Source organism: Etheostoma spectabile, chromosome 3, assembly GCF_008692095.1.
Source record: "Etheostoma spectabile isolate EspeVRDwgs_2016 chromosome 3, UIUC_Espe_1.0, whole genome shotgun sequence".
In the NCBI taxonomy this organism is placed as follows: domain Eukaryota; kingdom Metazoa; phylum Chordata; class Actinopteri; order Perciformes; family Percidae; genus Etheostoma; species Etheostoma spectabile.
The window spans coordinates 2,512,448-2,524,299 of record NC_045735.1 but is presented as its reverse complement, the minus strand read 5'-3'; the positions used below and the strand labels follow the sequence as shown (position 1 = coordinate 2,524,299).

At 40.5% G+C, this 11,852-nt stretch overlaps 2 protein-coding genes across 13 annotated transcripts in view; one reads left to right on the top strand and one right to left on the bottom strand.

Moving 5' to 3' along the window:
* rasgrp4 (RAS guanyl releasing protein 4) overlaps positions 1–6,815 on the bottom strand; it is a 16,922-nt gene extending 10,107 nt beyond the window's left edge. For 2 of the 3 annotated variants that reach the window (XM_032508231.1, XM_032508236.1), the window contains exon 1: positions 6,306–6,815. In XM_032508231.1, coding sequence (XP_032364122.1) covers positions 6,306–6,322 — 17 coding nt within the window. In that variant the 5' untranslated portion in view covers positions 6,323–6,815. The remainder of the gene's footprint in view (positions 1–6,305) is intronic. The other variant, XM_032508232.1, reaches the window with a different exon arrangement.
* A 3,858-nt stretch (positions 6,816–10,673) lies between these two features.
* The window catches only part of ryr1b (ryanodine receptor 1b (skeletal)), a 79,919-nt gene continuing 78,740 nt past the window's right edge, over positions 10,674–11,852 (top strand). For 8 of the 10 annotated variants that reach the window (XM_032503994.1, XM_032503964.1, XM_032503941.1 and 5 more), the window contains exon 1: positions 10,674–11,041. In XM_032503994.1, the coding sequence (XP_032359885.1) occupies positions 10,994–11,041 (48 nt within the window). In that variant the 5' untranslated portion in view covers positions 10,674–10,993. The remainder of the gene's footprint in view (positions 11,042–11,852) is intronic. The other 2 variants (XM_032503986.1, XM_032503982.1) reach the window with 1 other exon arrangement.

Below are 11,852 nucleotides of genomic sequence, written 5' to 3'. Positions count from 1 at the left end.
ATCTATCTATCTATACATCAATCAATCTATCTATCTATCTATATACCCATCTATCAATCAATCAATTATCAATCAATCAATCTATCTATCTATCTATCTATCTATCTATCTATCTATCTACTATTTATTTACCCATCTATCAATCAATCAATTATCAATCAATCAATCAATCAATCAATCAATCAATCAATCAATCTATCTATCTATCTATCTATCTATCTATCTGCAAATATATGAATGCTGTATACATTCAGTGTTGTCATTGTCACCCTGTGTAACTGAGAAACAATTCTGCCTCACCAAACTATTTTCCTTGCTTTTCTTCTTGTGAAATACAGAATAGTTTGGCCTCCTCAGGTTTATAAAACCACCTATCTGAGAAAGAAGGAAAGATGGCTCCTCCCCAGCTCATGACACACGGTATGCAACCTGGGAGAAGGGGTTGTAAGCGGACATCTTTCACCATTATGTCCAAACAATGGGATCCACTGATATGCAGGACATTGTTGCCACACCTTTGGCTGTATCACACTGGATTGAAAGATTTTTCCACCAATGACGATCAGGGAGCAGTTAAGTTTCTGGAGTGTTAACATGGAGTTACTGTTGGATGGCTTTTCAATTGCCCTTAAAAATGAGACTTGTTTGTTTCATGATGCGATTAATGCTTCCTCTTCAGATCAGGGGCTCGGTTTAGCAATGTGTGACTGTGTTTCACAACAATCAGTAACTGACCCGCTTCATATTTTTCACGTTCAAACTGGTACCTTTGTTTGAGTTTTGAGGTTTGAGGTTTGAGCGAAAACGTTTGTTCCACGACCCTTCTGCACATTTGAAATAAAACCAACGATTAAATAAAACCTGGTCTTTGTGTGTCCCTCATTTGAAAACAGTGGTAATATATTCAATGTTGTGCATGAGACGTTTTTTCTTTTGCCCTCATGTATTTGAAGAAACAGTGCGTATCGTGTAACTCAGTGAAACTGTTGGTCTCTATGCTGCAGCTAATGTCATGACATTACCAGGAAACACTCCAAGTTCAGAGAACTGCTGACAAGTTCCCTGAATGACCAGACCTGCATCCCCTTCCCTTAACCTGTGTTTGTGTTTGGCTCATTTCCCCAGCCAAATCACACACATGTAATACATAACTAACACATGCATCCACACTCACCTTAGGCACATTTAATTGTTTGCTTTATGTACAATACATGTATGGACACTCATGGTTGCAAAATCTCATGCTGGCGTACGGGTTGACATTGACCGATCTATTTATACCACAAGCTGCTCTCCTGCCTGGACGTGCTGTTTTCATTCAGTATGTGACAGTTATCACTCCCCCCCCCTTAGCCATGCCTGGATTCAGAAACCCTGATGGTGGGGTGGTGGTGGGAGGGGGGTGCTGTCACTGCCACCTCTCTGAATCCTGCTGGTCCAGCTACAGGCGGCCGGTTTGGGCAACAAAACCCCACCTCTCCTCCTCTTTCCTCTTCCGCTTCTTCGCCTCATTACACCTGCTGGCTATTCAAAACAACAACAAACAGCACCGCACGTACCACTGTGAGCTATTTTACGGATAGGTAAGCCTGACAACAAATGGAGGAGCCTGGGTTCATGTGATCTATACCTCAACCACCTGTTGTATACTTCTACAACATCGTACATGTTTTGTGATGTCCTTGCTTTGGAAGATTAAAAGCCTCTCTCTATCTTTGGACCCTTGGTTTGTCATTTTCTGCCCCGATTATAATGCCCTCTATGGGGAATGTGTAATTTGTGCTTTTGGGGCTATACAAATAATATTAACTTCACAATAACATTTAATAATAACTACACACTATGAAGTATTAGTGAGGTAACAGTAAATATGTAATTCATAATTTATGCAGCATTGTTTCTACATTGTTACACATTAGTGTGGTATTCATAAACACAGTTATAAATATCTTATTCTTGATTAAATGGCTCATCTTGAATGTGATTGTATTGTCATACTTTATAAATGATGGATTTATCATTTCTAAATAAGGTTCAACATAAATTACAACCCAGTTATTCAGGAGTTGTCACTGGTTTACAAGCTCCTTAAAAAAATAAATAAATAATTATTTAGACATGCACCAATGATCAGTAAGTGTGTTGACATTTGTTGTATAAATACATTAATACTGTTGTTCATGCTTACTTTAGGTAGTTGGAAAGCATTTACTAGTTATTAATTAAGTAATTTGCGTGAACTCATGTAAAATGAGGTCTTTCTCTGACTCACAAAGCATTTAGAAATGAGATTGAAAGGTACTTTACAAATGATCTTGTGAACTTTTAACAACTCATAAATAACTCATTTATATTATATTATTTGTGTAAGTATATAGTACATTAATTAATGCACATTACAGAAGAGGTTATTAATCAACAATAAAACATGTACAACTGTGTCCATGAAGTACATACTAATGTGTGGTAATGTAAGAACAAAGCATTATAAATGAGGAATTAAGTATTAACTGACACTTAACTAATGCTTCGTAGTGTGTAGTTATAACAAAGTGTTACCAACTTCACTTGACTCCTCTGTTTGTTTAGAGAATTAGCCAAGTAAACAATGTGAAAAAGGCTTAATATGCTTACAGTAAAGCTTGTTTTCCTAAGCTCCCTAAAGAGGTTTTCATCTGACAAAAGTGCCACACCATTTAGCCGATTCTTGGAGATTTCTAATTTTGATCAGGTATAAACTTCCAATCATTCAACATACTCAATCCAGCTCCAAAAGCCAATGCCTTATACATTAAGCCAAATTAAGCCAAAGCTACTTAAGCAAATATATTAAATAAACAACTTAAATGGCTCATTCATTATCATATACAGTTGACTTCTAATTGATGGCTGTCTTATCTCAGTGCCCTTTACAACTTGTCATCTCTCTCTATGACTCAGAGTGAATCCAGTTCTGTCAAAGCAGACTGAGGAGGCACGCTCGCAACCACAAAGACAAGTGCCGATGGGGAAATGTTATTGATGTCATGACATCTGTCAGGGATTTTCCCCCAGAGTGCTGAGCAGGTAATGCACAGCACAGCAATCAGTGGTATCTTTTCTGTGTAATGAGCCTGGCCAGCTGAAGAGACAGAAAGCTGTTAGGAAATAGAGTCAGCGTGTGGTGGACTCCAATGCAAATCTCATAACAGTTGGAGTTATTGTTTAGGTATTTGCATTCACCTTTTCCAAAGAGACATAATAATTGCCCCTCTCTATTTAACAGTGCCTCCATTGAAACTCATGACTGCTTTATGGTGAAAAAGAAAATCCTTGTATGAGTGACAATGATGAAAAACCCCTAAATAGTCTCAGCGGTCTGAGTCCATCATATCACTGATGTGGTTTTTAGGAAGACCTTCCGCCTCATTTTCCTCGCTGACGACTCCTTTGCACACTCTTTCCTCTTCCTTCATCCTTGCTCTATTCAACCCTTTCAGGAAACAGTTTCTCCTTTTTTTCTTTGGAAATCGCTCCCTTACTCCCTTCCCTTCCCATCCGTGTCAAGACTCCTGGCTACAGACACGTACCCCCCCCCCTTTCTCCCTCTCTGGCTCTCACACTGGCAGGGGGATATGCAAATTCCTCTCTTTCTTTCCTTAATTGATTAATTGAAGCCAGGGCCTTTGAAGGCCTTGTTTGTGAGCTGCTCTCTCTCTCTCTCTCTCTCTCTCTCTCTCTCTCTCTCTCTCTCTCTCTATTTCTCTCTCTCCTTCCCTTCTTACAATCTGTGTTCTTGTTCCCTGTGCATCTACTGCACAGAGCCGTTCATCCATTTGACGTAACAATAAGGCCACTGTACCAACTATTGTAGTAAGCATCACAAAAATTGTAGTTCATATTCATAAAGTATATACTGTGTGCAGTATGTACTGCAGCAGTGAATTTCTTAGCCAATGAAATCATACGTGTGCAACTACACACCTTCAGGACCAATTCTTACTTTCTCACCTACTTTTGTTCTTTAAAAAACTCTCTCTCTCTCTTTCTCTTTCTCTCTCTCTCTCTATCTCTCTCTCTCTCTCACACACACGCACACGCACACACACACACACACACACACACACACACACACACACACACACACACACACACACACACACACACACACACACACACACACACACACACACAACTTATACATGATCTACATCTTTTTATTTCCATTTGATTCTAATCATAGTATTGAGTGAGCTTGCCACCTTCAGCTTCATAAATATTTAATTTTTTAAGTCTCATTTATTCAAAATGTGCTTTTTATTTTCTTGTAGTCTCTTTTTTTTCATTTTTAATTACAAAAATTGTAATCTCTTGGCCTTGTGTGTACAGTAATTCTAACCCCAATCTAACACATTTCTCTTTATTGAGTTTACTTTTTCAAAACTGTTCAGACAGGTCTCCTTACCGACATGCAGCACACCAGTCCCTCTAACATCCAAAATGAACTGATGCAACCAAAACACTTGTCACTCATCACACCATGACCTGAACAAACAGGTGGCAATACAACATGTATCACTATTGTCTTTGAATTAACTTTTATTATTTGTATAGCATAAAATAAGATTCCATTACAACATACAAGGAAGACTGAATGTTAAAATGACCTCACGTGTCAGAAAGAATCACAAATACTGCGACGTTCCATGCCATTTTTGCATGTGCACAAAAATGAAACAAAAAAAAAGTAATTCCGGCAAAGCAATACAAAACTATATGACAGCTACAGAGCTTTAAATCCTTGTCTATTTGCATATGACCGCACATTCTCATCCACATCACATTTATGTCCTCTCTTGCAAGACACTTTTTTGCATGTCTGATCCATCCCTGGCAATCTTCTGCAGCCATGTGTCCAGACATCCAGCATTCTTGCTTCCAAGGGGGACATCTGATTATGTGGCAGGTGTTCATAAACCTTCCACCAACATGAGGAAAATAATTCCTCTATGGGGTTGAGGAATGGAGAGTAAGACGGAAGGATGATGAGCTGTGAGCTACTCCGTGCCGGGGAGAGAATGGTGAAACGCCACATAGTCCGCAAAATATAACAAAATATTCTAGATTCTATCCCACTTGCTGCCTTTCCTTAACTCAAGTCTTAAGAGTTCATCAAGAAATGAAAAAAAGGGCTCAGTGTTGTATGTCCCAATTAGTTGTTTCCATTAGTTTCCATTTTTTATTTCTTTTGACGTATAGATGTAGCAGAATGTAGCATACTGTCCTTTTTTTGGTTTTGAATGTAAATGTAACTGTTTTTATAATAGTATGTAAAAATGTTCAAAATGGAGTATTAATACACATAGTTTTGATTGAGTTTGAGTAAAAAAACAGTTAATGGATTTTGAAAGATGCGATCATTGAACGCATTTTGTGATCCACAGTTTGGTCCACATTGACGTCTGTTGTGCCGACTGTGTGAAGAGTTTTGAAAAAAGTGAACACTGTATTGAGAAATACGTGTCACCAGTTGTAAAAAACTTTAATATAACCTCCCCACTGAAGGGGAAGCACAACAATGTGGCCACTCTATCAGTCCACCTTAAACTCAGGTAGCTAAATCACACATAACACACATCTGACTACCTTAACATTCGATACCCAACCCTTTCATTCCAGGCAATCTGATTAGAGCTGTGGTCACAACCCCGACAGTAGAAAAAGTACCACTGAAAACACAGGTTACTAAATGTGTAGTTTCGTATCAGTATCTAAGATCTAAGACAAAAAAAACATCACTAACTGAACCGAAAAAAAAGCAGAACACATTTCCATGGAAAGGTAAGCAGGCAGCACCTAACAGGCACGCGCAACTGTTGAATGTCAGAGCTTGCTTGTGTGCAGTATACACAAATCATTTGAGATGTTGAAATTTTTCTCTGATATGCAGGTCAAACACATTAGCTGTCACTGTGTCTAAGAGTGTATGTGTGATATGTGTGTCTGCGAGCTTTCTTTCAACACAAAGCTTCTCTTTCTCCACTGCACAGTCTAGTTTCAAATAAGTGACCGAAAACACACACTCGAACAGACACACACACACCTAGCAAAAATTAAAACTATGTGCCCTCTTGTCTTTTTGAATTATCAAGAGCCTTTGCATAAACCACACTGCGTCTCATAACCTCAAAGTTCACACATCTCTTCTGCACACAAAACACTTGTCGCTGACACATACTCAAACCACTAAGAAACAGAGTTGAAAGTGGGTCTGAGTGCACCAGACTCTCACACTTGGCTCACTCTCTTCTTTTCTTTTTAATTACCTCTTGGTCTTGTTCATTGCAGAGCTCTTCTCCTCAGCGGCACTCCTCCTCCACTGGTGATCCGCACAGGCATCTGAGCGTGTCCCTACAGCTCCATGGTTGACCCTGCTCCTCCTCCTCCTCCTTCTCCTCTGTGTCCTCTGTGTGTTTATGTGCCCAGGACAGCAAGAGCAGGCGCAGGTCGAAGAGCTGCTGGGGCTGAGGGCTGCTCACCTACCAGTCATCGACTAAACTCCACACCTAAACCCTGCTTATCAAACCACTCTTTGTGTCAGTCAACCTTCCTCTCTCTCTCTCTTCTATCTGAAGATATCGATTAACCACAAATCAGCGACAAAACAAAGTTTGTGCTCTCTTAAGCTGCAACAAAGCAGACATGCTAAGAGAAAAAGCCTCAAACAAGCTACAAAATAGGGTGCAAGAGCCAGCACGAGTCATTAACTTGTCCCTTCAACATAAACAAGTCAGCATCTTAAATGGAGGAACTGGCTCTGACAGATAGGGGAACTCGCATCAGTGTGTGTGTTTGTGTGTGTATGTGTGTGTCCAAGGGGGAGGGGAGAGGACAGAGAGAGAGAGAGAGAGAGAGAGAAAGAGAGAAAAGAGAGAGAGAAAATAGTGAGCACAAATGCTGTACCCATAGAGGAAGGAGGAGGAGAGTAAGAGAGAGATAGTGATGAGCAATCATCTGAGCACCATCAGTGTACTCCAGGAAGCGACATCTGTGGTTCTTTTTTTTTTCAGGCTTCAACAACACAGACAAAATAGGCCACACCTTCATGTCACTTTTTGATGCAGTTTTCTGGGGCATCGCCAGAATTTGGCAAAAGAATCAGTTCCTGAAAAGAAATCATTAGATGTCTAATAACATTGTTGAATCCTGACAAGCATCTCCCTCTTAGATTTGCTCGCCCGGGGTCTCTAGTGTCCCCCAAATCACATCTATCACCCAGATTTTTTCCCTTTCTTCTTTTTTTTTTTTAACTCCTTCTGTCATTTCTCAGGGCAGCAAGTGATTACACAGGGAGGTAGTGTTTGTGCTTGTGAATGTGGCTGTGCAGCTGGACAGGGAGACTCAAAGGCATCCTTGTTTTGACACACCAAGAGGAAGGGGAGACCAAACAGGGGACATTAATGTCCTCGAGTCGGCAGAGGTGCCTTCTTAGCTGCAGGAAGCTGACTGGCTGGCAGAGAGAGTGGGCGATATGGCATTCAAAAGCAGGGAAAGATGCACGAGAAGGAATCCTGCAGTCCATGCACGCCAAGTCCAAAACACCTAACAATGCATTTGGATTTGCATTACAAATGAGATAATTGAAGGGCTTGAAGGGGGAACATAGAACTGTCACAGAAGAGAAAAAAAGTATTCAATGCTATTTCCTGGCAATGTGGCAATCTTACTGTAATCTTGGGTAATAGTTATGTAAAACAGGAAGAGTTGCAATCAACTCAGCTGGTAAATAGTAAGAAATTTGACAAATGCTGAAAAAAAATAGCTTTATTACAATTCAACATCATAATGACAGTTTAGCTGTTGCATTTCCACTGTGAGTCTTTCAGACGGCCCATATGCAATTAGTGTCATGATAGTTTGTGAATTAACTGCATTTTGTTTTGAGGCTTTTATTTTGCTATTTCTGGTAAAAACGGAAGTCTTAACTTGTATTGGCGTAAGCTTAGCTGACTGCAACGAAAAGTAAAAGAAACGGTAACTCATGCGGTTGGCTGTTAAATTACATGTAAGACAGCACTGTAAAGTTGTCAGTTTAATAAGCCTACTTTGTACATTTTTTAAGAATGTCACTTATTTTGTCATGTGAAAAGTTCTTGAGGTTCTTTGACGTTGCCTTGTTGTCAGCATAGGCCACTGTAAAAAAAAATAAGTCTATTGTTAGCAAAGTAATGTAGCTTAACTACCTAGCTAACAGTTAGCTAGCGTTACGTTACGGCTGCCAGATGGAGAATGCTTTTGTTTGTTTTTATTGCATTTAAAGGCAGCAGCACTATAAGCTGCTAAGACCATCAGCCAAGCATTAGCTACATTTGCTTGCTGGGGATGCTACCGTGCACTGTTTTTAAAGTTATTGCTAGTTATTGATAATTTTGAAGTCAGAATTGGAGATCATTGTGCAGAGCTTTGAGTTCAATTCTCAGTACAATGTCGCCACCCTCAGGCGCGGCGCCTATACTGCACGTAAACGGATTCGTGAGTTGGCAAAAAAAAAACGGGCAGGAGCAGGTTCCCTCTGAATTACTCCCAGAATTCATGTTAGTTAGTTCTGCTTCAGTGGCGTACCACCTCCTCCGCCTCCTCTCCTGGCCGTTTTACCCGCTGGACGGAGTTGTATCCCGGCGAGCAGCGTCCCAGAACATCTTTATCCGCTTCCAGCTGCTGTTGCAGCGGGAGATGGGCGAGAATGAAAGCATGCTGAAGGCTGCCAGATGGAGACTGAGGAGGTAAGGATGTGTGTATATGTGCACACTGTAGGATGGTCACCGTTTCTGTGTCATGCGTTTTTTTTTCCCACTCAGACTTCCAGTTTTTCTGTCTGGTGCATCCCTGCTGCCTGGTATGAGGGGTGTGCTACTGACACTCCACTATTTCCTCCAGGGATGCAGGCTGTCCAGACAGAGCTGTTGATATTCTGAGAAGATAGCATTTGTCTTTACATTTGTAGTCCGCACTAATTATTTCTGCCACATTGTCTTATCATGATATTTACAATGTTATGTAAAGGTAGGCCTACAATTAATTGTTTCATTGATAAAATAAGACTTAGGGTTACGGGGATTTTATTCATGCTGTATGGAGACTGACAGAAAAGCTGGATGAACACCTTTTAATATTCAGGTAAACTAAATTGGATGTTTGGACTCTAAAATAAGAGAACATAAGATAAATGGCCATCAAAAATTGTCTATGCCCAGGGTGACTAATCAAATAGCTTGTTAACAGTCCAATACCCAAATATATTGAATAAACAATGATATATATATATAACAGCGAAGAGCAGAAAAATCCTTACATTTGAAAATCTGTTACTAGCAAATTTTTTTTGTGTGGCTTTTTTGCTTAGTAAATGATTTAATCTGATTTTAATTTTCTACTGATTAATCACTGTTCATAGTCCCCAGCTACCTCCATAAAAAGAAAGGAAGGAAGAACTGCACAGCTGACATTATTACATCACAATTTTCTTATCATGGAATGGCTCAACTTAATGACCTTTTTGGACTCACGCCCAGTCATTAAGACACAGGACAGGCTCATCCCTTTTTACATTTCTGCAAAGATTTTTCTTGCCTGACTACAGAGACAGCACAGAAATGTCTGGGGGCTGTTGACAGCCGTATTGCTACTGTAAGAACACGGTCTTAAAAAGTAAAATGTTTATTAGTGTTCTTAGTGCAGGTAAGACCTTTGCTACTTTAACACTGAAGGATAGAAATCTAAAATATTATGGAAAACTGTGAAAGAGCACAGAGATAATTAATAGCCTGCTATAATGTCAGAGCGTCTCGTCTTGTTATCGATTGGATGGTATAAAAAAAGCATCAGTAGTATCCACTGCGCAGAATGTGCCAAACTGTAGGTGAGGAAACACAACAAATGATAACTGCAAACTAAGCTGACATTATTATTCACTTAATTGCTTATGATCAACGGGGAATTAATGGACAGCAATTTTAACTTTTTAAAATTTACAAAACATTTACAAAGCAAACTTTCACTGGTTCCTGTTTCAAAAGTTCGGCAGCTTTTCTCTGCATTATATCATTGTTAAATGATTTTCTGGGTTTTTAAAACGTCTGTTCATACAACATAAACAAGCTGAAGACTGAATAAACTCAGAGCTCTTTAAACAGGAGATATTAGACATGTATCATATTATAGGAAAGGGATGGAGTCACATACACAAACACAAATCTGATGTAACCACACCAAAGGGTGATCAAGCAGATTATCAGATTTAATAAGGATAAGGATAGTTTTGTCTCTAACTTTAGCTTTGTTGTATATAATGTCACAAACCAAGTTTCCAGGAATGTGTACACTTTTCTATTTGTGTGTGTGTGTGTGTGTGTGTGTGTGTGTGTGTGTGTGTGTGTGTATGCATCTGTTCTTACTGCACACTCCCCAAAAGCTACAGTAGTCCTCGCCCCCCTTTCCTTTTATAGCCTCAGAAATGTGGAAGGAGTTGTGTGTGTGTGTGTGTGTGTGCGCGTGAGTGTGTGTTTTGAAGGGGTCAGCCTGTGTGAAGGAGTGGCCCACGTCTACAGTGAGATGGGAGCCGTGTAAATGTGTAACAAGGTGCCTGCTCCCCCCGACCCCCCCACCAACTGCTATTGGGGGATGCAAGGCGAGAGGAGAGAGGAGTCAGGGAGAGCCTCGCCTCCCGTCACTCTCTCTCACAACACTGTGAGAGCCACAGGGCTCATGCTGTCAATTCAGCACACCCACACACAGTAGCACTGAGAGCGAGATACACCGAGTGTGTGTGTGTGTGTGTGTGTGTGTGAGAGAGAGAGAGAGAGAGAGAGAGGGGTACAGCAACCAGAAAGGAAGGAGAGAGGTGGAACGTGGTGAGCGAGAGGGTGGGACAAGCAAAGGAGATAAAAAATCCAGTTCCTGAACAGAAGGATTTTCTGTTTTCTCCCGAGGAGCTGCGAATAACCCTCGGCAAAGGATGGCAGAAGGGGGAGAGGGAGAGGAGGAGATTCAGTTCCTGCGAACGGTGAGTCTTGCTTACTTTCTTTTTTGGGAAACCTGCACTGGCTGCTGGAGAGGAGTTGGAGGGTATAAGGAGTTATGAGAGCAGTGAGGAAGGAAATTTGATTTTTTTTTTTTTTTTTTTTACTGAAAAAGCAACTCTACTTTACAAGATCCACCTCTTCTAAATCTAGATCTAAAATAAATCTAGATCTAAAATAGACTCACAATCTTTCAGTATCAACTTCATTGCTCCTTCAACGACCTCTGCTTTCACACCTTCTTCCCTTTCCCTTGTATCACTTTTGCTGTTCAGGCAATTGAGTATTTTAAATCAAATCTGTGGTTGCAGTTCTCAGAGCCAAGGCTCGCTTCTGTATATAGTTGACTATTTTTGCATTGCCCTGAATGTGCTTTGACCCTCTTATTAGATGCTCTCTTTAAACTTGGTAATTGATTTCTTTAGTCTCGTGTGAGAAATCTAACCTACATTACGTGATCATATTTTGATCTTTTCAGAATGCGCTGCTCATTGTCTCACCAAATCTCTTTTCTATTACATCTAGAATTTTCTGGGCTTAAGAATAGGTGGGTAACAGTGTATGTGTGCATATGGGTGTGTGTGAGCCAAGACAGATAGACAGGGGCTGGTGCATCTGTTAGCATCGTTATCTATTTTTGTCCGAGGAAAGTAGAGCCTGTCAGTGTGGGGTGAAGAGGCAGAGCAACAAGCTACCCAGCCTGCAGGGGACAGCTGGCCCAAGGCTGCACGTCTTCCTTGGAGATGCCAACATACACAGTGTAGAGATATCCACTTCACAGTGTCAAACTCAATG